Here is a 27,942-nt window from a genome sequence, read left to right on the forward strand (position 1 = left end):
CCCCTTGCTCACGTGCACGTAAGTTGGTCGATGAGAAGGCAGGCATTCGCATGCATGCACGAGAGTCTATCAGCCCGCTCCGGGTTAATGTAACAGTTTGTTGGTTGTCCAATGAGCAACCAACTTAGTTTTGCTCATTCGAGTCAGGTCAGGACCCAAAGGGTCGGTTAAGTGTCAGCTCGATACACTGTGGCTCGGCATGATTCGTGTGTATGGTCTGGCAAAATTCAAGCATGGTCGGTCCATCTAAGATTAACTAGCCTTCAGGTTCATGCAATTCAAAATAAGGATAGGATTAGAGTAGGTCATGGGCATGCATCAAATTTAAGGTAGGGAAGCCAGGTTGTTTCTTCTTCTTCTTCTTCTTCTTCTACATCTTTTTTTCTTTTTTCATTTAGTAAATCGAACGTTTCCTTCGAGAAAGGTGCTAATTGAAGTAACAGCAGTAGTAGATAATTTATCTTATTAGATAGGTGTATAGCTCAACAAATAAGCTAGGGTCATGAAGTAAATGTACTCATTAACAATTAATGGGTCCGGTTAAATAACTAACATAAAAGTTCCAGGAGCCAGACAAAATATCTAAATTTTTCAAGCTTATGTTATAAGAGAGCTGAACTTAATAGCCTAATTTAATGTTAAGTTTGTATAACAACAGATGTATCTAAATTTTACTAATCAAAAATATAAACTAGAGAAAAATAATAAGTTGTTTGGTCTTATCTTCTACTTGGTTATAACTTGGTAGAACCAATATCGGAGACCACTTTCAAGGAGGGCACTAGCCAAACTAACAAAAGGCGAGCAACCCTTATAGTAAATGTCCTACTCACAATCATTCTCCCTATTGTTTAGGCAATAATAAACCAAGTTTATTAACACTTTAATAATGAAGAAAGAACGATTTGTCATTTTCCTCTTTGCCATCGTAATTGGTATTTGACTTCATTACAAAAAAACAAAAAGGAGAAAATCAAGTTAGAAATTGCCTCTCATTTCCCTTATTTCACTTCAATCTGGTCATAGATTATTGAAAAAAGGGAGGGTGATGGTGTAGGGCTTCTTGTTATTTGTGACTTGGAACTTGCAGAAATCCTTATTTGCTAACAAACAAGATGTAGGTGTTTGTTCAAAATTAGATAAACCAAATACTGGCTCACTTGGTCATCATCATCCAACAAGTTGCTTATACTAACTTATCAACAACAAACTCTGTTTTCTCAAAATGGAAAAACAATTAAGAACAAATGTTAAGATAGGAATAAGATTATTTTCTTGGGATAAGTTTCATGATAATTCTTTGTTTTCTATGAGACGTACGCTCTTTCTTAATTAGAAAATTTTCGCATTATAGCACAAATAAAATTTTTCTTTGGTTAAATGCCTCTTTCATTTATAGTTGATAATTTTCAAAACCGATGCCTAAAATATTCAGATGATATTTACCTAGTGAAATAAAAATTTTAAAGATATATTCTCCCATTATTTTATAAAACTAATGATTAGATCATTTCATTAAAACATTTAGTCAATTTTCTTAAGAAAATTAGTTTTGTTGATTAATAGTATGCCTCTTTTTTCTTGAGTAGATCATATAGGATCTTGTATTGAACATAACACATGCAATTAATGTGGCTCAGCATTTTCCTCTTAAACAGTTTTTAATCTTTCCACTCAACAGGTTTTAATCTGACCTAACCTAAAGGCCTATAAATATATTATCACACCCAGTAGTAGTAGTCCAACATGCATACAAGATAGGCTCTTCTTTAATTCAGGGTTGAACTTTATTCAAGAGGATCACTATTTCCTGAGCCCTCTAAAGAGCAAGTCCTTAAGATTGAGATGCCGACCAATTATCCCAAGAATTTTTCTTATACTTTTTATCTTTTCTAATTAGAAGAGGAATCTGACCGAAATTTAGAACCACAACCTTACCATTATAAATATAGATTTCGTGCATGAGTTTATCATTAACTAATGAAACCAAAAAAGGTTGAAAATCTTACTTCAAAAATTAATTTATCTTTATTATTTTCTACGAGAGATCTGAGAGAAGTGCTTCTTTTAATCTCCGATCAATTAGAACTGAAGAGATTCAATCTTATCATTTGATGCCTCCTATGTGTCTGTCATGTCCCATGTACAAGTCTGTGCAATCTTGCTACATGGACAGTGTGATTGTGAGACTAAACATCTAAAGTGGGTGAAAAATAATCCGAACTCTGCATGGGCATATATATATATATATAGTCAAATGCATCATGCAAATTGATGTAACTAGAATGAAATGTGCTTATTATGCAAGTGTTTTGAAGTGTAAGAAGATCAATTACTTGTCTAAATCCAAAGTAAATGTTTGTATGTATGTATGTATAAGTGTTGCCCTCCAAAGTAAAGTTTCTGCATAGAGATGCCTAACGGTCACATGCCTTCAAAGAAGAAGACCATCTCAAACCGTGACAACATTTAAACCAAACCCCTCACTCCTACTTCATCATATCCCGCGCCCTCCCTACTCCTCCCTCCTCACTCCCCTCCGCTTCTCCGTTCCACTCCACTCGCTGCGGCCCTCCTCCTCTTCTCCTTCCGAAGCCCGCGATGGACAACGCGAGAAAATTCCCCCCTCTGAGGCCATGGAAGAAAGGCCCCGCCAGAGGGAAGGGCGGCCCCCAGAACGCCTCCTGCGACTACCGGGGAGTGCGGCAGAGGACGTGGGGCAAGTGGGTGGCCGAGATCAGGGAGCCCAAGAAGCGTACCAGGCTCTGGCTTGGCTCCTTCGCCACCGCCGAGGAGGCCGCCATGGCCTACGACGAGGCCGCCCGCCGCCTCTACGGCCCAGACGCCTACCTCAACCTCCCCCACCTCCGTTCCAGCAACATCAGCTCCTCCACGACCATCGGCAAGCCCCCACACCGCTTCAAATGGTTCCCTTCCAAGAACTTCACCTCCATGATCCCCTCCTGCGGCCTCCTTAACCTCAACGCTCAGCACAACGTCCATGTCATCCACCAAAAGCTTCAAGAGTTCCAGAACTCGAGACCTTCGTCCTCTTCTTCCTTGTCTTCCTCCTCCTCCTCCTCCTGTCCTGGTTCTTTTCGGAGTTTGGAACCGGCACCGCCGGTGGCCGCGATGGAGAAAACACACTTGGAGAGCTTCGACATGGCAGTGGAAGGAGCGAGTTCCATGCCGATGGAGATGGCACCAATCCCCGGGGACGAGAAGCCACAGATTGATCTGAAGGAGTTCCTTCAGCAACTGGGTGTGATCAAAGAAGAGGAGAGTAAACCGGAGGCCGATGAGGGTGCCGAAAGCTCGGTAATGGCGGAGCCAACTCAAGGTGGCAGTGGGGTGGCTTCAGAGATGGTTGGTTTCGGCGAGGGTGACTTCAACTGGGACACTCTGGTGGAGATGAGGGCTTTGGAGGATCACTCGGTGGTTGGGGATGGTGGGCTGCAGGTCGACGATTTGCATGAAGAGCTGAGCTTGCCAATCTCTCTATGGGATCTCTGAAACACTCGTCAACTTTGGTGATGATAAAGCTTGAGCTAGACTTGGTAGAAGCTACTTGGTTGCATGTTAGCCTGCTTCTATGTTTTCTTTCACTCCTTTAGTTAGATTCGTGGGACTAATAAGGAAACTTGTTTGGCATTTAGGAGGATAATGGTTGATCTTGTGTTAGATTTTTAGAAGGCAATATGTGTTTTTGCTTAGGCTCAAAAAAAAAAAAAGAAGAAAAAGTTTTCATATATCTCCTACTGGAGTGGTGATGGCTGAAATTTTTTCTACGGGAAATTACTTTCCCGTCCCTCAAAAGACCCCGCTGGAACAACTTTTTTCTATGGCAACACTAGTCTCGTCCAATCCCCCGTCTAATTTGAGTTTGGATCATGTTTGGGTGGAATCCGACCCGACCTAATTAGCAAATGAGGTGGTCCAGGTCTAAAAACATGACTCAATATTTTATACGAGATAGGAGTTTCACCACTTCAGTACAATAATGATGAATTATCTAAGTTTTTTTCTTTTCCTTTTTTTTGTTTGTTTATATAATGGAGGTTCAAGGATATCTTCATTATACTTGGTGCTAGTATATGCATATGGTATTATTGATACAGCACATCAACAGCAATATTACTGGAAGTGATGAAACTGTATTTGGAAAAGTTGAACCAAGTGACAAAATTTATAAACCCGATCACAGTGATTGCTTTAGTCATTGTTGGTTATGATTACGATCAGAGTTAGGCTCTTTTTAGAGTGGTGCTAATGTGGTTTCTGAAACAATTGCAGCAAAAATGATCAAATGTTTTCATTTGGCAACTACTATATCATGAGCTAATATGACAAGTTTTTTTTATTCAGGAGACATGCAATCTATTAAGGAACTACTACATATATGTGATATTATTGAAATCTGGCATTAGAATCAAAAAGAGATACTTTCTTGAATGTGAACCAAAAAGGGATATTTATTTTCAATTAGAACACTTTTGACTCCCTTGACTCTGTATATTGTGCTTTAGAGTTTTACCGCAAGGGCCAAATTCCTTTACTTGATGAACTCAATACATGTTCTCATAGAGTTCGAGTCTCGGCTATTTTATGGACATGTTGAGACAGAAAAGTTAGGGTGGGATTTTACATAACATCAACTAGTTATCGCAAATAAATCTACCTTCTTTTCCCACTTCAAACCGGAACAAGGACGAAGTTTCTGATTTTGCATAAGCAATACAAATCGAGTTACCAAGTAAAACTCACATGGTGAATGGCTTCAATTAAGCAGTGTAATAACAAGTACCTGGGGGATGGGGAGATAGGAAGTAGAGCCAGGAGATGAACCCTGTTTAATAGGCTGATTTGACGCTTAACATTGTTCACACCCAGGGATGCTATTGGGTTGGGTTGGGTTGTGTTGAGTTTTAGTAAAGCCGGATCCTGACCTGTTTGAGTTCTGGATCTAAATTTTGTTCGATACCTGGTCTATGAAAGTTTTGGGTTGGATTTTCAGGTTGGGTTTGGGGACCTTTGGGCATGTTAAGACCATCGCCTACCTGTGCATCAATCCAAGCATGAATGGGCGATGAGAAAAACCCCATCCTTTACATTTTCCTTTTAAAAAAAATCTGCAATGTTAAAAAATGTACATAATACAAATTTACGGTGTAGGAGACGATTCCACAAAAAAAGGTTAATATTTACATAATTTATGTATATGTACATAATAACATTTTTCACTAGTCAAACAGCAAAAGGAACTTTCTAACATGTCAATTTTCATAGTGTCTAGAAATAATAGACACAACACCTCTTTACATGTTGAATTTAATGGTCACCAGTCTAACTTGGCGAGGCAAGAAATCAGTCGATTAGTCCAAAGCGCACAGATACTTCAGCTATATCAAAGCCATGATATGAATATTTATTTGCAGTTCTGCAACAAATCTGCTCTTGCAAATCTTTGCATCTTCAATTTGAACCAAATTGCTTATTCCACTCCTCAAGCTCTTCCCACTTGCTCTTCTGTAAGCTTGGTCTGATGACATCCATTGCCCTCCGAAAATCATCATATCTTAATGGCCGTACCTGAAAAAGGGGGTTCAAATTCTACCCTTTCTGGATATAATATGAGTGCAATATTAACAATATAAGTATTTAACAATTTTCCTTTCTAAAGAGCATTTAAATGGGATTATCATGCGCCGGACTTCCTCCAAAATTGCAAAGCTAATATGAGGAAAAAGAGTCATGAAATTACTCCTTTGATGCAATACAAGACATTCAAACACTGTTTTCTTTTCTTCAAAATGGAAGTGCACCATGGCATGACTCCTACAAACCATTAAGAAGACAAGTACAGCAGCAAATAAGCACTGGCCACTAGTGAATGCACATGATGCTTTGATTCTAGTTTATGAATTCTTCAGGTCAGATTTTGACACTAGATTTTGACTCTCCAACAGAGAGAAAGCAAGCAAGTGCATTACAAGTCTCAATCTAAGTTACCTGATTCATTGGTTTGCTTGGCTCACGTTCGGATTCATAATTCGAAATTTGCTACCTATCAATGAATTTGATTCGCTGAAAGTACGATTATAAAATATATTGCTATTAGAAAGTCCATTAGTTTTGATTAGATATGGTGGTTGGTAAAATTATATGTTGGTAAATCCAGATGAGAATATATATATATATACCATGAACATAGATTAAAGTTTATTGATATATGTCAAGGCTTTTAATTTTGAGGCTTTAACGTTATATATCAATCAGTTCTATATATGACTTGCATGGTTAAGCTTTTAAATCATCGAGTTCTTTTAAGAGTCCAATTTTTACTCTTCCCACAATCTATAAGAATTTAACTGAACCAACCATTCCTCCTTTCCAACAACATGGGTAGCTGGACTTCTGAACCCGAAGATTTGAGATTCCATGGACTGCAAACTAGAGAGCGCTCCTTAAGTATATGGTTTATGATGAATCATGTTACAAATCAGTACTTTTCATGCTGGTTTGCAATACATATGTGTCACAGCCAAATAGGAAACTCTGGTCTTAGTTATCAGTTTTAACTACCACAAAGGAGGAGAGCAAAACTGGAACTGAAAAGAGAGTGATCCCCCGACAGTTATATAGAGTCGAATAAATGCTGAGAGACATAGTAGAAAAGAAAAACTGGAAGTGCAAAGAGAGAATGATCCCCTAACAGTTGTAGAGTCAAAGGAATGCAGAGGGAGATGTTACAGATATTGATTGCCACCTGGTTCGCATTTATTTTAAGAATGTTTTGCGGACCAAGTTCTCTGATTGGCATCATTGCAGCTTCTTCACACAAGGCTTGCAAATCACTTCCCGAATAACCTAAGCATACAAACAATTACATATGCAAGCATTAGATCAATGCTGTAAACTTCATACAGATATAGTATAGTAACATCAAAGATTTCTACCTTCAGTCTCCTTGACAAGTCTCTCCAGATCACCACCTGTGTAACAACAATTCAGTTATGATGAATCTTGTGCAACACTGCTTAAAGAAGTTTCTTAACAGAGGTCTCAAGTAAGAATTTGAATCAAGTATACAAACCCATACTTGAATTCGAAACTAACGCAACAATGTTCCATAGAATTCAATATATATTTTACTGGCATATTTAGTAATTATAATCATAAGCTTGTGAACGGGCAGGAACTATATGTTACCACAAAAACACAGGTGGGAAATATCCATTTATTTGATGTCAGCTTTCCGAATGTTGCCCAGTGCCCACCACTTATGTACATCCATGATCATATCCATAGACTTAGTTGGATATCTAACCATTGCACTTCAGGCTTATGGTCACCTGTCTTTTCAGATCACAACCAAGCTCATTTTCTAGGAAAGCATAAATACAATTACTTGAGCAACAAAGGAAAATGGAGAAAAAAGGTTTCTGCATTGTTCCAATTTCCAGTTGTCAGTTCATGTTTCAAAATTCTGGTTCCAGTGAGGAGTCAACAGAACAAATGCATTTCCCAAATCCATTGAGCGCTACTCTACTACATCCAGTAAATGCAAGTCCATCTGTCGTTCTGCCTACTCAAAAGACATATTAATGATGCAACACTTGGAATGAATTTCTAGATGGACAATCTATAGCATCTTGTTAAACATGTCATAAATGCCTAAGATAAGCTCTTTTCCAAAAAGACGTGCTATGATTATAAAGTTAACAACCATTCTTTATTCATACCATGGTCACAAGAATCTGGATTAAGCTACTAACTGGTAAATAGCTTGAATACAAATTTGGAAAGGCTTGATCGTTATGGTCATAGTTTCTTGACCATCAAAGAACAATAACATAAGAAGCTAATCTTTGAAACAATTGCTGTAGGAAAATGAATTTTATTCTGATGGCAATGACATTTAATATAAAAGATGCAAATCAAAAACAAGTGCACTTACTGGGCAATGAAAATGCTTGACCTTTTAGCTGATTTTTCAGGAGGAGCCTCCTAATATTTTCATCCGGTAGGGGGATATAAATTCTTTTCACCTGGTTCAATGTTTCATGAAATGTAAAATATAATAAACAACATTTACTAACAAATTGATGCCAGATCTACTGATGTCTGAGAAAAGAAACAAGAGCAGTGTTCTTTCAGTTAATAAATCCCTAGACTGATGCGGTGCTTCCTATTACTCTATTTTGAAGTAACATCATACAGGAAGCAAGGCAAAAGAAAATTCGACATCTGTTGAGTAATTTGCTTGAGTGATATTTCTGAGTCAGTAAGTCAATCTGGAGGAACAATTTTATTGATAGAAAAAAAAAAACAAAAAAAAAAATTGTATATACAATTGGATAGAGCACAAACAAAAGGCAAACCTTAATGTACCAGATCAAAGAAACAAAAGAACCCTTTAGATTTAAATACATAAGAATGTAAGATTTAGACATGCAGAATTGTTCCAAACTAAAGTTCTAAGCAGTAAAGAGATTCACAAAATTAAAGAATATCTGGTCATTACAGCAGGCAAACTCAAATCTCTTATGATTATTGCAAATTTCGGTACCCACAAATATCCTTAACATTAAATAAATTTAAGCTTTTGTTTATTGTTAGAGATAATAAAGTAGCCTTCTATACTCTATTGCATACATTTCTAGTATGGTTTTTTTTAATAAAGATTACACGATTTTGTGCATGATATTGCCGAGAATAATTCGTGAAAAGATAAAATAATCTGTAAAATTGAATTATGCTGGTTCTTCATGTACATCCGACCCGATATAGTGTCTTGCTCACCCGTCACTACTTTACTTTTTAGCTATTTATATATATTACATCCTCTTCTGAGAGCTGGTACTTCTTTTAACTGAACACTTAATTCTTAAGTTTGACAGTACTGAATCCAGGTTGATGACCTTCAAAAATTGCAAAAGCAGCAAAGCCCTATTTTAGGTGACTTAATGTAGAAGACCCCCACCATTGGACTTAAATTGCTGCAACTGACTGAATACTATTATACTTTGACTAGCGAAAGCTTATAAACTATGGTCAGCTGAACCGATACCAGGTCCCATACCGGTCGGTGGGTGGGTTGGTAGTTGGTACAATACTGATTTGGTACCGTACTGATATATGGTACGCTTGGGCGTGCCGGTAAAGCCCAATTTTTTTAAAAGTTTTTCAAATTTGATTATTTGGTAATCATTTTTTTTCAACTTTTTCAATGATTTTAAGTATAATTTGATTTTTTTTCATATTTTTTGATATTTTTATGATCCTGGTATAACCTAAATGATACATTTTGTTGTTTTAAAGTGATATAAAATATAAAATAATTAGTCAGATGCTGCATGCTACAAGAAGCAACATAAAATATTCTAAAATTAATTAGTGAGATGAAAAATATAAAATAATACAATTAATTACAAATATTTAAAGTACAATATATATACCGATATCTAAAATCTCTAGCGATGCCCCTCATAGAAATCCGGATTATTAGCATAGTCAGGAGGCACATCAGCCCACTCCTCTAACTAAGCGGCGTTGTAGTCTTGTATGTTCATCCCATATGAAATACATTCTGTATTATAAGCACTCTCGGATCTCTTATTGAAGCTTTAGCTTTGATAGATATTCTCTGATTGAGATAATACGGCTATGAAGGAGCCAATCAGAATATGCCGACGGCAAAATCCAATATGTGAGATGCTCCGTTCTGCATAGGATAGTAACCACCGAAAGACGATGCCTCAGATGCATCAAATCCATATCCGTATCCGTATATGTTATAGAATACTTGTAGCTGCAGGTAATAGAATCCAGTACACGACTTAAAATATGATACATCTATGGATTCTACTCTACGTGCGAGGTCATCTGCAGTTATATCGCATCCTCCTGAATGACCTCGAGGAGCCCGTCTCTTATATACAATCGTATTCTCGTAGGCTCTACCAGATCATGCACCGTCATGTGTAGCATATGTAAACTGAAACTCACCGGTGAATTGAAAGCCACCAGCTATGGCTGTATCTCACAAACAATCGTTTTATGTTCTCCACTTCCTTGCTAGCCAGCAGATCCATAACTACCAGAACTGTCATTTAAATATTTTAAATAAATTTTAAATTAAAAAATAATATTTAAATACCATAAATTCAAAAAAATATATTTTTACTTCAAAATTTTTTTTTGAAATATATATTATGTACTAATAAATTTTCATAATTTTTATATATATTAATTATATATCTTTAATTATTTTGTAAATTAAAAAATATTTTTTAAATATAAATATTTTAAAAAAATAATTGAGGCTCAGATCCATATAGAACCCTACAATGGATGCTACATAAATTTTTTTAGGCCTATGGGCATGCATTAAAGGCTATTTATATCTCAATTCTTTTTCATATTCAGGCTTAGCCCACTATGTGCATGATCACATCAAAACTTGAATAAATGGACACAAAATTTATCTGAAGAGTAGCTTGCATGCCCCTAAATATGCTTCTGATTTTACCTTTTTTTTGAATCTTATTTTTTATTTTTTAATCTAGAAATATATTTTAAAATTTAAAATAATATATAATCTGAAAATTATAAATTTTTATGTCATCGTACAGATCATCCATTGATCTACAACATATCATAAAATTAAGCCAAAATAAAAAAAATTGGCATGATCTCCTCTTATTTTGCAAATTTTAACGTATTTTTTTGCGTCCAAAAAAAAAAGAGAAAATGAGATAGAGAAAAGGTAGCATACTCCTTCAATTGTGCTGAATCAGCATATTTTTCGCTGTAGAAAAAAGGGATTATTCAGATAGGTTGGGAATGTCGGAGAAATTTCTCGGGCCTTCCCAACCTATTTTTAAAACAAAAGAAAGCGGGGGGGGGGGGGGGTGGGGGGCAGTTCGGAACCGGTCCGACTCGGTGCGAACCGGACGATTCGCATTGGTTCCGTCCCATTCCGGCTGGTTCCTATCAGCTCGGGATAGGTTCCAGCCGATTCGGAGCTGGTTCCAAAAAAAAAAGGTGAAGTGACTCGATTCCTCATTGGGTCAACTCAGTATGGGCCGAACCGGGCGGTTCAGTGAACCTTGTTATAAACTATTATCAAACTGTAAGGACATGGCCCCGAACTAGTATCAAGTTCCAAAAATACCAGACTATGAAGTTAGTTTTCACTAGGAAACTAACTTCATATCAACGTTATTTTTATATTGCTTGTTAGATTTCAACTCTTTATACTAATAAGAAATGGTAATTTTCTAAGTCTTATTGTAACTTCAGGCTTTTCAATTTCTAAACTTCAAATAAAAATGGAACAATACAAATTAACTTTCTGAAGAATCTAGTGCATATTGTGTATAAAAATCAGCCCTTGGGTGGATACAAACTTCTATATACTAGAAGTATTGGTTTTGGAGGTTTCATGCTATTACTCAAATCACTTGGGGCATGGTTGGTGTCGCGTCTACTTTAAAAGTTCTTATGGAAGAGAAAGCTAGAAGCGAGGTTTCTTAGCTTTTCCTAAAAGCACTTTTTTGCTTTTTCTTCTTGTAGAAGAACTTCTCAGATGAAAAAATCAAGAACTTTCTTTGGAAAGTACCTTTTTACTCTACAAGTTACGACAGTACTTTTCTTAAGCAACACCAAGCACATCCTTGATATAGTGCCTCAAAACAGAATATCGTACTCATGCAAAATATGATACTCACCAATCTTCGTAGAACAGCATCATCCAATTCTTGTGGCTTATTAGTTGCACCTGTATCAACATTTAATATGAAATAACATTTTACCAGTGGCAACACCAAACAAAAAAACTTATATCAAGTGCAAAAAGGTATTATCTCGACAAACTAAAGAGCAGCTCAAGAAAAAGAACCAGACTTACATAAGCACCAAATTTTCATAAGACATAATAATTATGGTGTTACACATTATGTATGCATGTACCTCTTTGGGGTTCTGCTATCAAAAGAATAAGTTGCTTTCTGAAAACATCAAAGTTTTGTAAATTTAAATGCTTAGGTATTACAGTTAGCACAATGACATTCTGATGAGATGCATCAGCAGGCTTAGAATAATTATCAATTATGCTTAGGTTATTTTAAATATTACAAAGGCTAGCAGTAATATGACATTTGACCACTCATGGAGAGAAATCTCCGTCATTAGCAAGGCATCATGCCTTAAAAGACCAAAACGTGGTGAAATTTACTTCAAAGAATTTTAAAAATACAACAATAAACTTTTATTATATATTAATTTGCTAAACTTATTATGCTTTTGACCTAAGACCCTCACCATTAATATATATCAAAGTAGGAGTTAGACAAAATACTGAAACGGAGGGGTTTTTTAAATAAGAAAGTGGGGAAACATTGAAATTTATTATTACCCTGCTTGGAGAGAATGTTGTGTATATGAAAGTAGGGATATGTGGTGGTTTAATTTTATGCCACACGCAGCGGAAATTGTATATGAGAAAGTAGGACATTCTGCAGGTTATTATACCTTCTGCAACAAATGACACATGGCAGCAAAATGTTTAAGTGTCATTGTTTACTTTATGGCACATGGCCAAGGAATTTCAACCACATGGCATTGGAGAATTTTGGCTCACATAGAGAGATGACTTTGACATGTATGAAATTTAGTTTCCTTATGGATTGTTCCCTATACTTGTAAATTGCAATTAAACCCCCTCCTCCCCCGCCCTCTCTAAGTGTGTTTACATGTTTATAGTATTCTAAACAGATTGACAGGCTTGAGTCAATGTTGAACCCCACATATAATGGAACCCATTCACAAAAACCAAAATATGTAATGAAACATATTTTATGGTTTCCTAAAAGGAGCAAAGTATATTATCAAACCCATCAATGATTACTGAACCAACCCAAACAGGACGGTTTGGGTCATATTGAACCAAACCGATGACAAGTATGAATGATTTAGTGGGTTGGTTGGTTCGGTTATAAAACCCTCCCCCACCCCCCTAGTTCACTTATTAAACCACACTGGTTTTGCTTATTAAACCCTTCCTTCCCTAACCCGCTCATGATGGCTTGAGTCTCCGCCCCCTCTCGTTCACGAGTCAGCGATGGTTCAAGAGAGCGCCCCCCACCCCGCATTCGAGAGTTTCAATGGTGTTAGATGCTGCTTGTTCTCTCTCGGCCGCCGCCAGTAAGTTCCTCCCTCCCTCCCTCCCTCTCTCTCTATCACTCTGCTAAGATTAGGATTATGGTTTCCCTCAGCCCTCTCCCATCCTCCCTCCCTCTCCCTCTCCTCTCTCTCGCGTGCGCTTTGCATAGCATTAGGGTTAGGATTTAGCCCTGCACCCTCCCCCTTCCTCCCTCTCCCTCCCTCTCTCTCCCTCTCTCTTTCCTCCTCTCTACTTTTCTCCCTCTCCTCCTTCCCTCTCTCTATTTTCGGTACATTCTGGAATGGCACGGTATGCATTCATACCATATCGAACTAGTTGCTGGCCGGTACAACCTCCCATACTAGTTCGGCGAACCTTAAATCCCACACTGTCTCCCCAATAATGTGTCTTCTAGTTAATGCATCAAACTTGAACTTCCTTTTGCCTCTATCAATAACAAGTCCAAGTAGTTTAGGGATTGGTTTTAGCGCTTGATCTATATTCTTTGCAAACACAACTAGCTTCTAGAAAGATTAATTGTAGAATTCCTAAACAACACCAACTATCCATAAAATGTGTTATTTAGGTAAACTAGGATTACTTAACCATAAAATATTATCAATAGTGCACTGATGGAAATCTTACCTCAGCCAAATTTAGAGGTGCGTAGTTCAAGGGGGTAGGATCCCGAAAGGATAGGGAAGCAATGAGGGTCTAAACAGCCAGGGATTGGGCAAAAGATAAGTGCTAGGGCATGGAAAAGGGTGTGATGTAGGATATCCAAGGGAAGGGGATCTAGAAAAGTTTACGATATGATTGAAAAACATAAAGTGCTGGAATTTCAATTGCACATTTGACTTTTAAATAAATTTGAAATATAAAAGTTGAATTTTACTATGAAATTGATGATGGATGTGGAAACCAACCTAGAGATTATAAAACTAGGGTTTAACTAGCGGGTAAAAATCTAAATAAGGAAAAAATATTTAAACAGCTATGCAATGATAGATCAGAACGGTGAGGTTTATAGCTGGACTATAGGATGTTTAGGTATTAAAAGAAACAGTTAGTAATCAATACAAGGAAGAAAAGAACGGGAAAAATTGATGCAAAAGAAAGAAAAAGTAAAGCGAAACACAGATATTACTAAAAGAAAGAAAGGAAATACAAAGAACAAAACCGTACTTGCACTAGGACCTAGGAATCACACCTAGCGTGCGAAGGCCTCCCACCTCCTTTGTGGAATCACACCAAAAGAGTAACGAAAACCAAAGACTCTATTATGTCATTCATAATCTGCATAGTCTGGTTACATCAAACCCCAATAGTCCCCTTTTATAACATGTAGAAGCCCTAATTCAACTCTATTTTAAAATCCCAAAACCGTCCCTAATAAAGCATGGTTACTGTAGCAAGAACAGTGTCGTAAACACTATTGCGCAACAGCAATTAGGTTCCTAGATAAGAATTGAGACCTTTTCGTCTCAGTCCTAGAATCCAAAATAACCCTAAAATCGAAAACATCCAAAAAGTAAAAGAAAAATACAGAAAATTATAACTAAATTAAATTTAATAAGAACTCTAAGCTGCAGCCCCATGATGCGACATGGCACAGACGTGGACCTCCATCAGGATGGGTTGATATAGGAAGAAGATATATGTACACGTATATATGCTTGTATTATTATGCATGTATATTTATGTAGAATAAATTAAGAAAGCTATTCTGACTCCAGAAGTGAAGAAACAAACCACCTTTATTTAAGAGGATAAACATCAGTATTAGAGCATTTAGGAAGCTTACCAATAACAATTACTAAATCATTTTGATTTGACATCACCCCATCAAACTGGACTAGGAATTCTGACTTCAATCTTCTACTCGCATCATTCTCATTAGCTAACCTTGTCGACATGATGCTATCGATCTGCCAAACAACAACAAATTGGTTTCAGCATAAGTAACAATTGCACAAATACCATCCAACTAAATAAATTGAATCACTCAATTTAAACATGACATGGTTATGAATAATACTGAATATACTTACCATGGTAAGTTTTGAAGCGAAAAAATAAAATCCAGGTCTTCTTATAATTAAAGTTATAGCCTACTCTAGAGTGATTGAAGGACTATTTTCTATCTTCCACTATAGGTGAAACTTTCTGTTCTTTTACAGTAAATCTAATACTCTAAATGAGAGAGAAGTGATATAAATTGAATATTTCCCGACCAATTATCCACAAAGTCATCTTTGATGTGTTCTAGACATTCAACATCTTAACTACGAGCACAAAAATTGCCCTTTCATTTTTTAAAGATCATATGATCCAGGATCCAAATCTTATGATTTGGAACAAAATGATCTATCTAATTGGGGTGACAGAGTATCATAAATTCTAGATGCATGCCATAGATCAAATAATCCCTGGATCATAAAATGTCACTTGATCATGCTACTCACATATTAAATCATATGGAAACTCCAACATTTTTAGATTCATTTAACTTTTTGAGATTTAGAATGACTTATTATCACTAATAACTGGTAGCATATACAATTAATAACTCCCATGGTTTTTAACTTCTAACAATAAAGAGTAAAGAGATTAAAAATGTAGTGATTAATTGTGTGACTATATGTGGCTAAGAATATGACATTAGAGTTGGGCATTATCAGCAATAAGCCCATGAGAATGCCCAGCAGTTGCACCTCTCCACATGGAACGAGGTTTTAGGTTTGAATCTTGAAAGTGTTGTTTCTCAAGGTGTTCCCACAATTATTCTCAAAAAACTAAAAGAAGAAAAGAAGGAGCATGAGCTTGAGGGCAAGTGTTGAATAATTCAGCTTTAAGGGTTTAATTAATGTGTTTAAGTGGAGCTATTGTTTTGGATCCATTTCTTGAGCCAGAACCAATAGGAAGAATCTAGTTTTTCAAACTAACCAAGTTTCTTTAATGATTTTCCATATCTTTATTGCTATAAATCAGACTTCAACGACTCACCCTTTAATATCATTTACAAAGTTTTTGCCACTTTTTAGTCATCCAAAACTTGGTGGTGAAAATGCACCCTTGTTAAGCGTAGTTTCTTCAATGACTGTAGTAATAAGCTCATTCCATAAATTTTAAATCTAATTTCACCTCTTTTAAGTCTCAAGTTGCATCAAGATCATATCAACCTCACCCCCAATGAAGCCAATTCAATCAACACAGATACATGCAACATGCACAAACAACACAGGCATGCACACATAGGCATGCATGTGTGTGTTCATAAGAGAATTGAGATAGAACCTCACCTATAGAGAAGCAGTTTCAATCCTATCACCATGATTAATATAATGCACTATCCCAATGGAAAATCAATATTAACATGATTCACATCACCTAATGCCTAAAAACAAAGAATCAGATGTTTTTGAGATTTCATATGTACTGAGTGGTCACAAAGTGAACAGTTTAAAGTACTTTAAACAGCAAGATAAAGTATTTGGATAATTGGATTTGACTTGCTACTTGAAGCATCCCATTGATCTAAAGTTCAGTTAATATGTATTTAAGACATAAACTATGATCTATTGTGTGAATTTTTCTATATATGTGCACCACCGCCCATTATGTCAACCAAGCGTAACCGCTACTATCTGTTTTATAATCATTCAATGCATAGGTAACAAACTCCCAAGCACATGATTTTTGGTTTTCAAGCATTTTAGGTGATGCAAATAATCTCTAACTATGTGGATTTTCTATTGAGATGGCATATTATGTAAATTACAATAATAGGATTAAGGCTTTAATCCTCGTACTGTAAATCTATCTTGACTTTTTGTATATGTATACATCTAATCATCATTCTTGCAGTCTTTGTAATACAATGGATTTGCTTCTTACTTCTTCCTGAAGTCAGCTTACCACTAATCATCACGAGTTTTCAGCACATGCTTTGGATGTGGGTTACTCAAAAAAAAACTTCAAGAAAATAAGCATTGTCATCAGTTGTTATGCATTTTAACCAATCTGAATAGCCATTCAAGCAATGCTACAATGATGTAGAGTGAATTTAGTTTGACAAGATATAACCATAAAATCAAGAGATAATATAAACAAAAATCTTAAGAAATGGAGACTACAATAATGATCTCAAAGGCCCTTAATAATATAAGACATACAAATGACATGCTTTAATAATGGTTATGATTTGATTTATTCACTATTTACAGAATAACTATTGTCTGCTAAAACTCGCTACGCACTAGCCAGGGATTGGTGCAATACATGGGGGATAGGCAGGTGTCACATAGCGTTCAGGTGCAGTTTGATCATCCTTCAAGTGCTGCATCAACAGCTAGTTAAAAACAGTGACCTTTGGGATTTTCTTTTCTATCAGTACATGGGAAAATAATCTCAAACATAATATTACTACTATTTTTATTGTCAAATTACATTGTTTCTTTGCTATCATAATCTATAATTTCTTTATATAATGACTAGTGCACCATAATCTTCCTCCTCTTTCTCTCCTCCTTCTGCCTCCTGTTATCCAAATTCTACTGGCATCCATCCACCTTTCAACCTCTAGCCTACCCGCCATTGATACTTTGTTTCCTTATGAACGGCAACATTTAGCTTGATCGGGTCACTGATACCATTGCCACCAACCTTCATGATGGCCTCAACATCTCGCATTTCAGCTTTTGCAGCTTTTGTCACAGTCAGCCCCTCCAATGATGAGCACATCCTCTGCTCCACCTCCACCCTCCATAACTGTCAGCCGCACCATCTTAACACAATGCTGGAATTTCACACACACACAAACCCATAAAAAAGAAAAAAGAAAAAAAGAAACAATGCTGGAATCTACAGGAGAGGGACAGAGAGAGGAGGGTGGATCAAGAGGAAGAGAAGTTGAGCAAAAAGGACATTACAGAAAGGGTAGATAAAGTAGTTAAGAAGACACCATCCAGACTCTGTAAGCTAGAGCAATTAAGGAGCAAAGTCGAACAGTGGAAAATACTGAATGGGCAAAGGTCCAAATCAGGAAGAGCTAGGAGAAATCTTCACACACCTTCCAATAAGTAACCACTCCCTCTTTGTATTCCTCCATGGCCCCCAATCATCTTTTTGTTTTTAAAGACTGATTAGTTGCAATTGGATTTAACATTCGCAGGGTAAAATTGGTAATTGAGAAAGATAGCAAGAAGCGCTGCCTAATTTGTGAGCAGTGGTAGATGGACCGCATAATGACATAATTATTATAAGGATTTGCATTTACCTCTCAACATTAACTTACATAGGTCAGTGCTCCTCCCCATTTCTTAGTGGATGAACCTTTAAGTACCTTTTGAAACTTAACGTGTCACCATCAACTTTCTTTACATATTTCTTATTATCCATGGATTATCTAGCAACTATTCTATATACCCTTGTAACATAATCTACCATGGATCCTTAAGTCATTTTTGGCATAATTTAGAAGTTCCAATATTTATCCTTCAGTTGTTTCTCTAAGGAATGCTACTGCTTCTTCCAATTTAATAAAATTCCCAAAAATATTACCACTTTAGTATTAGTCATCTTGTAGTATCATCATTTCTCGAGATCTTCACAATAAGCACTCATAGAAACTAGCTGCCATGCTACATTGTGTCAAAAAGTCCCTAATATTTAGAATAATACTAATCTCTCTTCTTGTTAACAATTACAACACATCTATTGCCTATTTATTCAATTTTTCAAAATTATTTTATGCTTGTTTCCTTGCAAGTGTATTTGCTATTACTAGGTCATGTAAGCAAATGCTCAAGTACTTTTGCACTCATTGCATTGCCACTAGCTACATAGTTATCAAACTTAGCTTATATCACCATATAACTTCAAAATAGTAATTCTCTTCATGTTAGAAATTCCAATACATCTGCTACAAATTTAGTTCACTTTCAAAATCAACACATGCGTGTTTCCCTATATGTGTACTTGCTATTGCCAGATCATGTTAGTATATGTAGTACTATGACTGCACTCTTCTTAAGAGTGGCAATGGTAAATGTACGCATTGACCAGGCCAAGACTCAACTCAGTATCAAGGACCTATACCTAACTTGAGCCCAAGCTAGCCCAGCCTCAACCCTAGAGTCTTCTCCCTAAGCCCAACCCACTCATCGAAATCTAGGCTTGAACTAAACTAACCAAATTCAATCAACCAAAGCCAAGGGTTCATCCCCTTCCATAATCATGGTTTAGAGATAGAGAGGGGGAAGAGGAGATTGACGGTGAGTGCCAGCGGCAATAATCATAAGGAATGTTGATAAGGTTATGGCATAAGCAACCAAATTAGAGAGGAAGAGAGGTTAGGAGTTGTGGTGGATGCGAGAGAGGTAAAGCAACAAATACTGGGGTCGAGAAGACTTTCATCCAAAGATGAGAAAGAACAGGCCTGGAATTCAAGACCAGATTTTGTGAGAGAAGAGGGGGATTTGAGAAAAGATAGTTTATATATATATATGAATATGCACGCATCAACATCTGCGGAACCATCCCGAATCGCCCGAGCATCCCGATCTATACTGGCGGTGGACCAGAACGGTTCCGGCAAGAAACCGAGATGTGTCGCCGGAGGAGGAGGAGGAGAAGGAGAAGGAAAGAGAAGAAAAGAGAGAGCGAGTGGGAGAGGGAGGAAGGCCGGTGGAGGGTCGGCGAAGGCCGGCAAACGGAAGGAGGCAAAGGTCACGGTCGAATTCCTATTTCGTTCGAAACAGAGTTTCGATTGCTAAAATTTTTTGCGATATTTAAGTGAAGTCGGCAAGCGAGAGGGAGGAAGGCCGGTGGAGGGTCGGCGGAGGCCAGCAAACGGAGGAGGCGGAGGTCACGGCCGAATTTCTGTTTCGTTCGAAACAGAGTTTCGACCGCTAAAAATTTCGCGATTAAGTGAAGTCGGCAAATAGTTTGCCGACTTCACTTAAATATTGCGAAATTTTTTAGCGGCCAGAACCTTATTTCAAATGAAACAGAAATTCGGCCGTGGCCTCCGCCTCCTTCCCCATTTGCCAGGCTCCGCCACCCTCCGCCGGCCTCTGTCTCTCCCCCTCCCTCTCCCCCTTCTCTCTCTCTCTTTTTCTCTCTCCCGTTCCCCTCTCCCTGCCTCCTTTGCTATGTCGATACAGGCTCGGCACAACACAGTGCAATCCTGTACCGACTCATGCTGCCAGGCAACAGGTACGATGCCCGGTACCGGCACAACAGACCCTGACATGCATCTATATATATGTATTAATAAATAAAAAAATTAATGATATACAATATCAAGGTTTATTCATTTGACTTTTGGTAAGGCTGAGCCAGGAAGATTTAGCTTAACCTGTGCTTAGCCCAAAATTCAATCAAAATTGAAGTCTTACCGGCCCGACCCAATAAGGCCAGAAAACCCTGCCATGCCTGCCGAAAATTAGACCAGGAAGGTCAAGCCAAATCTGCCTAAGTCTAGACAATGCGTTGGATCAGGTAAGGTAATCTCAATCAAATAAGAAAAGGCTGAGCTAATTCCAGCGAGCTAACCCAAACAGAAATGACTGATGTATGGCAAACCCAAAAGGTCCAAAACCAATACTCTAAAATTTAAATAGATTATTAGAAGTAAAACCTAGAAAAAAGAAAAGAAAAAAAAGGCTCACATGTCACATCCATTTCCTGAAACCTTTACATCTCTTCAAAAACCTTAAGCTTCTTAGATTCAACTTTGCAGCCTCCTCAATGTGTGAAGTGCTAGCCGTGGACCTGGTGACAGCAAAGGAAATCAAGAGACAAAGCTCCTGCTAAGGCCCATGCTGCCAAAAACACCGCTTGCTCAAGCTTCTAGGCTCGATCCTAAACCTTGCACCCAAAGTTCCCTAGAGGACCTTGTTTTGGAGATTGGAGATCATAAACCTAAACCCAGCTTAACTGTATTTAGGTCCATTCTGGGTACACAGAAACTGACACTCGAGAAAAATTTGCTTAATGAAATTTGGGCAGTTCAGAGGGAACAGATGATAATTTGCAAGCCCTAGTTTGTATCATGTACCATTATCTCCATCTAATATCATTTATACAACAATCAAGATGCCAACAAATCTCCAACTCTCTAAAGATTTTAATTAGATCGGTCCATATACCCCCAAAATTGTCGTCTTTCTTTCCTTCAGCCCTACCTGTGGTTCATATGCACCAAAAGCATTAGATATCACCTCCCTAATATCAAGCTAGTAGCCTAATTTTCAACCTATTTAAAAGCACAAGGATATTAGTCATGCCATTGTCAAAGGATGCACATTTTTTTGCTTTTCCAGATTTAAGAATGTTAGATATTGCAAAACAAATGTATGACAAACCCAGTCCATATTTGTCATACCACAAGCATATAAATTCAAGTCAAAATAATCATTACATAAGTCTATCAGCAAAAGATTAAAAACAAATATTTTCTAAGAATGCCTATAACATATAGGAGCTAAGAAGAAAAAACCCTAATAAATGACTATAGAAGATGGAGGTTGTAAGGAAAGACCTGGAGAAACTTGGAATAACATCAGAGGTGGACCTAAATAGGAATAATTGGCAAATGAGAATCCACAAAGCTGACCTCAAATAGTTGGAAAAATCTAGATGATTATGATTATAAAATAGACTATAAAAACAACAAAGAGTTTGTGCACACATCGTCCCTAAAATTTTAATCGAATAGAAAAGGAAATGAAAAAGGAAGAGCAAAGAGTGACTGACTTCATCCATGAAGATTACAGATGGTTGTCTAGCAACAGCAACCATAAAAAGAGTCCGAACGAGCTTTTCTGCCTCTCCCACCTATTGCATCAAAAGTAAAGAATGATTTATATATATCACAACTGAAAGCAGCAAGAAATGAACCACCATCCAGCAATATAAGTAGCTCTATCGTAAGAATTACCCATTTCGATGTTAAAGATGAGGCAGAAATATTAAAAAAGGTTGCCTCTGATTCTGATGCAACAGCTTTGGCAAGCATTGTTTTCCCATTACCAGGAGGTCCAAAAAGGAGCAAGCCTGAGTGAAATGACAAATTTTAAATCCAAATATTAGGATCATACAACATTGCAATTTTGAAATAAAGACAAATGCTTTTAGAAAATATACCTCTAGCTGGCTTCCTAAGGCCGGTAAATAAGTCTCTTCTCTTAGTTGGTAGGATTACCATTTCCATAAGAGCTTGCTTTGCCTTTTCAAGGCCAGCTGCACACAAGATAAGACAGGTATCATATGCTGAACAGCTTTGCATAAAAATGAATATGATCTTGTAAGTTCTTACCCACATCATCCCACTTAACAGCAGGACTTCTGTCTACTATGACCGTGTTTATCATTTCAACTAGCCGGGCATCATAGCCACTCAAAGCATCTTGAGCAGATTTTGCACCCCCATTACCATTTTTCTGATTCCCTGTTGTTAGAGTATTCTTTAAACTGGGCAAGTTCTGTGGTACAGGTTTCTTTGCACCAGTTGTTGTTGATGAGACTGTTCTCACTAGAGTATGGCTTGGGGAAGCCTACACAGAAATAAATGCACATGCAGTATGGGGGGAAATCAACCAAATTGCTACTGATCAAGTAATAGCTACTAGAAACAAAGGCACCCAAAATAAGACTAGTCTGTCAGCCTATCAGTGAAGCCAACAAATTCATCTGAATGTAACCTAAATATTTACTTAGTTTACTTTCGTACGAAGCATATCAACAAGTTATAACAATGGAACTGCCGAAGCTGTAGTAAATTGGGTGATGAAGCAGCTAAATTTGGAAGCAATTTCTGGATGTTTATTTTGACAACGTAAATTAACATTTAACAATCTGAATAGCATTAGAGCTGCCCCATTAAAAGGGTGTTAGGTTAAAAACTACTATTATGGCTTCAAGTGCCAACCATGCTGGCTGGCACTACCATGCTAGGCCAACATCACGACCATCCATGCTTGGTGGCACATACCACCAAGGTCAGCAGAACCGGTATCGGGCACTGTACCGGTTCTCCGGTGGCACGAGTTGGTACAAGCCGTATCAGGCCTGTATGAACGGAGGAGAGGGCACGCAAATCGTGGGAGAGAGGAAAAGAAAGAGAGAGGACAGAGAGAAAGAAAGGGGGTGGGAGGCTAGCGGAGGGTGGTGGACACTGGCGGAGGCCGCGGGAGGTGAAATTTTAGTACTTAAAAATCGCAAAATTTTTAAGGCCGTGTCCGAACCCCTGTTTCTTTCGAAAAAGGAGAACCGGCTGCGGCATCGCCTCCCGCGGCCTCCACCAGCCTCCGTCGGCCCTCCGCCGGCATCCCACCCTCTTCCTCCCTCCCCGTTCGCTCTCTCTCTTTTTTTCTCCTTCTCTGGCTCAGGCAAGGAATTTCATTTCTATTGCCAGAATTGTACCAGTAAGCCGCTGGTACAGCTCAGAACGGTCGGAACCGTCCGATTCGGGACGGTTCCGCCGACCCTACATACCATGTATCAAATCCACTTTCTAATAAATTAAGCACAGAATGGCATATGTGCCGGCATTGCACTTGTCATGCTGGTAGGTGATGCATAGGCACAAAAACCAATAAGCAAATCCTTGATGACCACAAACAATGATAATTGCTAAACGACCATAAGTTTCTGAACCAACTTCAAAATGCAACAACACAAATGGATGCAGCTAGGGAGATGATGCAGACTCACAAAATTAATAAATGAAGAATGTATGCAATGTCAGAAACCCAAAAGCTCATAATTCATAAAAAGATATGCTAGACATACATCTGAAACATATGGCAAAAGTTGGAAACCATTTCCTATCAACCCTCGAAATTATGTTTTGTCTCCAAACCAACTATACAAGTTATGACTAAGCAAGCATGGTTGATCAATTTTGAGGAGTGTTTTCAGTATAACAAACATCATAGAAGAAAGAAGGCAAAAAAAAAAAGCTCAAATAATAGCAGGGCTGCTAGAAAAGCTTACCCATAAAGAAGTTTCTATATATTGCTTCAAATTAAAGGTAAGGATCAATATATCACCATCAACCATGATGCAATCAACATGATGCACTATAATACCAAAAACAGTGCTATTAGAGGAGAACTTGTGATAGTTCTTGGTGAACTGCACCACAAGGATAGATGACGGGAATGCTTCAAGCATGAACAAATAGGTTGACATGCATATGGTGTGAAGAGAGTGATTGACAATTTATTTTTCTGATCTAAATATGATGTCTGCACCTACTCAGTCATGTGACATGTTGTATAAAACATTTACCTGGCAGAAAAGAAATTATTCTTTGCAAGGAAAAACATGGGGATGTTTTGAAAAAGATCGTATGAGGCAAAAAAGTTATCCTCCTCAAAAAAGATTACCAAAGACGAAAAAAAGAAAAAAAAAACCATACATTCAATCAATGTAAGGAACTTGTGACCACAAACTCTAGTAATAAAATTCCTTATTGTCATTTTTGAACCAAGAAAAAGTTCATGCACTAGTCAATGATATACTTCAGTAAGCAATTTGTCAGTGTATAGCACCTTCTGAAGTCATCAAAGTGAGTCTGAATTCTTTTAACCTCCTTATAGTTGAATAAAATCAGATTGCATGGGGATAGACTATGCAATTATCCAGCGCTAACATTTAGACAAGTGAATATATGCTAACAGACAAGCAAGGGAGAGCCTTTCAAGCAACATCTACAAAATCAGTACCGGAAGTTAAATTAGTATTACTGGTTCAGTGCGATACATTGATATGCCACTGTATACTTCCCACACCAAGACATGGTCAAAAAAAAATTTTCCACTCCCAGCGATGGTATCGTCCAATCAATACCAAGTAGTACTAGGCAATTCTGCTCAGTTTGGACCCTCATAGTCTAGTTTGGCTCATATGCTAAACTAAAACCTTGGTGTTGTACCAATACCTTGTCGACATGGTACATTACGGTAGTTACAAGGCAATATGGGTTGGTATGCTCTCAAGATACAAATCATTTACTTAGGAGCTTGCTTGGGAATTGTCGCTCAAATTTGAAGAATGTGCAAAGCCCTAGTTGGCTTATGCAAAGATTTTAAAACTAGCATGAACTAGGAACCTATAAAGGGTAACATTCATGTTGGTGAGTCTATAAATACTAGGTTTAGGTCCCCCTCTTTGCAAAATTGCAAAGCTCCAAATAGATTTCCATCAATTGTACAATTGGATATAATGTAAGGGCCGGATAGTGACAGGAGGAATCGAGGTCTGCAAGTATGACCGAATTTCACAATCTTACCTCAAGCATCTTTTTGACAATCATGGCAACATGATCAACGTGTGGTGTAAGAGACATAGTTTGTTAATGATTATGGATGGGGATGAAGAAAATTATATTCCGATTGCAAGATTATGAACTGAATTAAGTAAAGTTTATTTAGTCGTTTCCCAATAAACTAAAATTTAATCTTTGTGATTGTCAAACCCTTATTCATTTGAATCCATGATTGTATGGAATAATAGGGTTTTCTCTTGATAGGGAATGAAGCAATGTTTCCATCAAATATTATTCTTCTATCACCAAAAACTGATTGCTAAATTAGTATTTCCATTAATATCGACACAAAAGGGGCCATACCCCCAGCCAATAGGTCTAAACCAGAAGCACCACTCCAACCCCCAATCTTGATCAAGATAGGAGGAAGATGATTATAGGAAATAAGAAGGTCAGGTTCCGGATTTGACAAGCCTAGACGAGACTTATAGTTGAAGAGAAAGAAGGAGCACACGGACAAGAGAGATAGGAGTGGAAGAACTACTCTACGAGATTGTTATTAATAAAATGCAAAGTAACCGTAGGTTGCCCAATACAGCAGGCCCTTACCAAAAAGATAAATCACTTTGGAAAAGAGATTAATTATCTACACGAAACAGGAATTAGTCGCCCACTACAGGTGCCTTGAACTCTTTCAACCACCCAAGTAGAAATATATCCTCATAAGCGAGCTCCTGCCAGAAGATCTTACCAAACCAATTGGATCCTCAGGCATACAAACAGACCCCGAGAGACTCAATTATACCTACAAAGCATGGTTCCTCTTGTTGGCAATCAATCATTCTTTTATTTCTGATTATGGATTCGATGGGGAGTTCGTTAGGATTTTGTAATTGTGAGAATATGGAAAATCTAACCTGATGTTCATAGACTCCTTTTGAATCCTATCCATGATGGTGTGCTTCTTTATGCTAGTCTTAAAAAAATGTACAAAACCAACAAAACTTATGGGTGTTAGTGAGACCATCTTCCTCATGTTCCTAGTCTTAATTTACCATATGACTGGGCAGTAAAACCCAGGTTTTATAGAACATGGGATGTTGCTAGACGGCATCATCAAATTGTTAATTACTCTCCAGTAGCAAGAAATCATCCAGTGAACTAACAATGTCGGTAATTTTATATTAGATTCAATATGCAAAGACAAAGAGACCCAAAATGACAAAATTAGATTAGTTTAAAAATTTTGTTACGCCGGCAAAGAATTTGGAATCAGATATGCAGAAGAAATGAAACGCAGCTCTGTAAATTGCTTGTTTAATTGATTAAAAAATTACCTAGAGCACACCTTAGAGATAATTCATCCTAAGTCTTTTTAAGTAATACCAAAAGCTGCATAGTGCATATAATGAAACAATCAACAATTGGGATATCTTATATAAAAATTTGAAAGATGGTTAAAGGAAAAAAAAATATAGATGCAATACACTTACAGTTCAATTAAATTAATCCATACCTTCTTTGTTGCCATGCCTGTCAACCACAAGAATGAAGCACACAGTTCAGGTCCTTTTTCTTCTTTTTTTTAAGAAAAAGGAAAATACAGTTACAGCACAGCAATCAAACCATATCTAAATGTTATGATAACTTTCCTAAAAAAAAGGGACAGAAAAATATACCTGTTCTCTGACCCAGAACCTGTAGTCTCTCCGCAACTTTTTCCTGCCATTTTGAGATCTTTTGCTGATAAGCCTTCACCTGATCATTCTCACTGCCAAGAAAGCCAATAAGGAACATTTGCCCCACGATTGCGCATAGTCTGCAACAAATAATAGATAAATTGCTGCAAGAAAATCACCTGGATGGGAGAGCCGCAGGGACTCTCGCAGCCTTCGCTTCGAGCATCACCCGATGCGCATTCCTATAGTGGGCGATGGCATCCTCCGCAAGACCCCACTCCTCGGCCCGCACTGCCTTGTCTATCTCCTCCTTCGCCAGCTCAAAGTAGCCCTTCAGCTTCAGCACGACCCTCTCGTTGACGACCGACGGCCCCGCGGCCGAGCCTTCCATTGTCCGATCAAACGCAGCGGCCGGAGACGGAGAGGGATCAGAAGAATCGGAGGGGCGCACGCCGGAGAAGAACTTGGAGAAGGAATCAAAAAGGCCCTTGAGATAGCTCATTCCTGGGAGGAATTGGAGGAGAAAAAGGGAGAGATAGAGGGGGGTTAAATAGAGGCAAAGAGGAGGGTTTCTTGAAGGGAGGGTGGATTCTTTATTATAGATCGATCACCTGTGAAGAATTGGAGAGCGAGGAGATGTTATCGAAGAAATCATATTATGTATTCTATCGAATTAGAAGATTGAGAATGACGAAAAGGAGGAGGTTGGGAATTTTAGGATTCCAAAAGAATGGAATTGCTTCTGAAACGAAAGAAGATCGTTTTCCAGCGGTTAATCGAGCAAGGAAATAAACAAGGACTCGCGGACGCGAAAGGCGCAG

General features: G+C 37.7%; 2 protein-coding genes across 4 annotated transcripts; one reads left to right on the plus strand and one right to left on the minus strand.

The window, feature by feature from the left end:
- The first annotated feature begins 2,531 nt into the window (after positions 1-2,531).
- On the plus strand, positions 2,532-3,561 carry LOC120108103 (dehydration-responsive element-binding protein 2F-like). The gene has a single exon (XM_039121654.1). The coding sequence runs from the start codon at positions 2,602-2,604 to the stop codon at positions 3,511-3,513; it is 912 nt and encodes a 303-aa protein (XP_038977582.1). The 5' UTR covers positions 2,532-2,601; the 3' UTR covers positions 3,514-3,561.
- Positions 3,562-5,179: 1,618 nt separating this feature from the next.
- Positions 5,180-27,940, minus strand: LOC120108104 (spastin-like). 3 transcript variants are annotated; one of them, XM_039121655.1, is made up of 14 exons: positions 27,733-27,939; positions 27,301-27,625; positions 27,122-27,213; positions 26,959-27,020; positions 22,488-22,725; positions 22,316-22,411; positions 22,110-22,225; positions 21,926-22,006; positions 14,970-15,093; positions 11,733-11,782; positions 7,958-8,048; positions 6,957-6,992; positions 6,767-6,867; positions 5,180-5,589 (listed from the first exon to the last, which is right to left on the minus strand). In XM_039121655.1, exons 2-14 carry the CDS (start codon positions 27,621-27,623, stop codon positions 5,473-5,475), a joined length of 1,527 nt encoding a protein of 508 aa, XP_038977583.1. In that variant the 5' UTR covers positions 27,624-27,625; positions 27,733-27,939; the 3' UTR covers positions 5,180-5,472. The 3 variants fall into 3 exon arrangements, with proteins under 3 accessions (XP_038977583.1, XP_038977585.1, XP_038977586.1); XM_039121657.1 differs by having other exon boundaries at positions 26,959-27,017; positions 27,301-27,940; XM_039121658.1 differs by having other exon boundaries at positions 26,959-26,975; positions 27,301-27,937.
- Positions 27,941-27,942: the final 2 nt, after the last annotated feature.

This window comes from Phoenix dactylifera, unplaced genomic scaffold, assembly GCF_009389715.1.
Source record: "Phoenix dactylifera cultivar Barhee BC4 unplaced genomic scaffold, palm_55x_up_171113_PBpolish2nd_filt_p 001171F, whole genome shotgun sequence".
Classification (NCBI taxonomy): domain Eukaryota; kingdom Viridiplantae; phylum Streptophyta; class Magnoliopsida; order Arecales; family Arecaceae; genus Phoenix; species Phoenix dactylifera.

Coding starts and splice junctions, on each gene's coding strand:
- LOC120108103 (XM_039121654.1), top strand. CDS start 2,602: ATGGACAACGCGAGAAAATTCCCCCCTCTGAGGCCATGGAAGAAAGGC.
- LOC120108104 (XM_039121655.1), bottom strand. CDS start 27,623: ATGAGCTATCTCAAGGGCCTTTTTGATTCCTTCTCCAAGTTCTTCTCC. Junction 11,783..14,969: donor TGATTTAGTAATTGTTATTG/GTAAGCTTCCTA, acceptor ATGTTGATACAG/GTGCAACTAATAAGCCACAA. Junction 6,993..7,957: donor TCAAGCATTTTCATTGCCCA/GTAAGTGCACTT, acceptor GTTGTTACACAG/GTGGTGATCTGGAGAGACTT.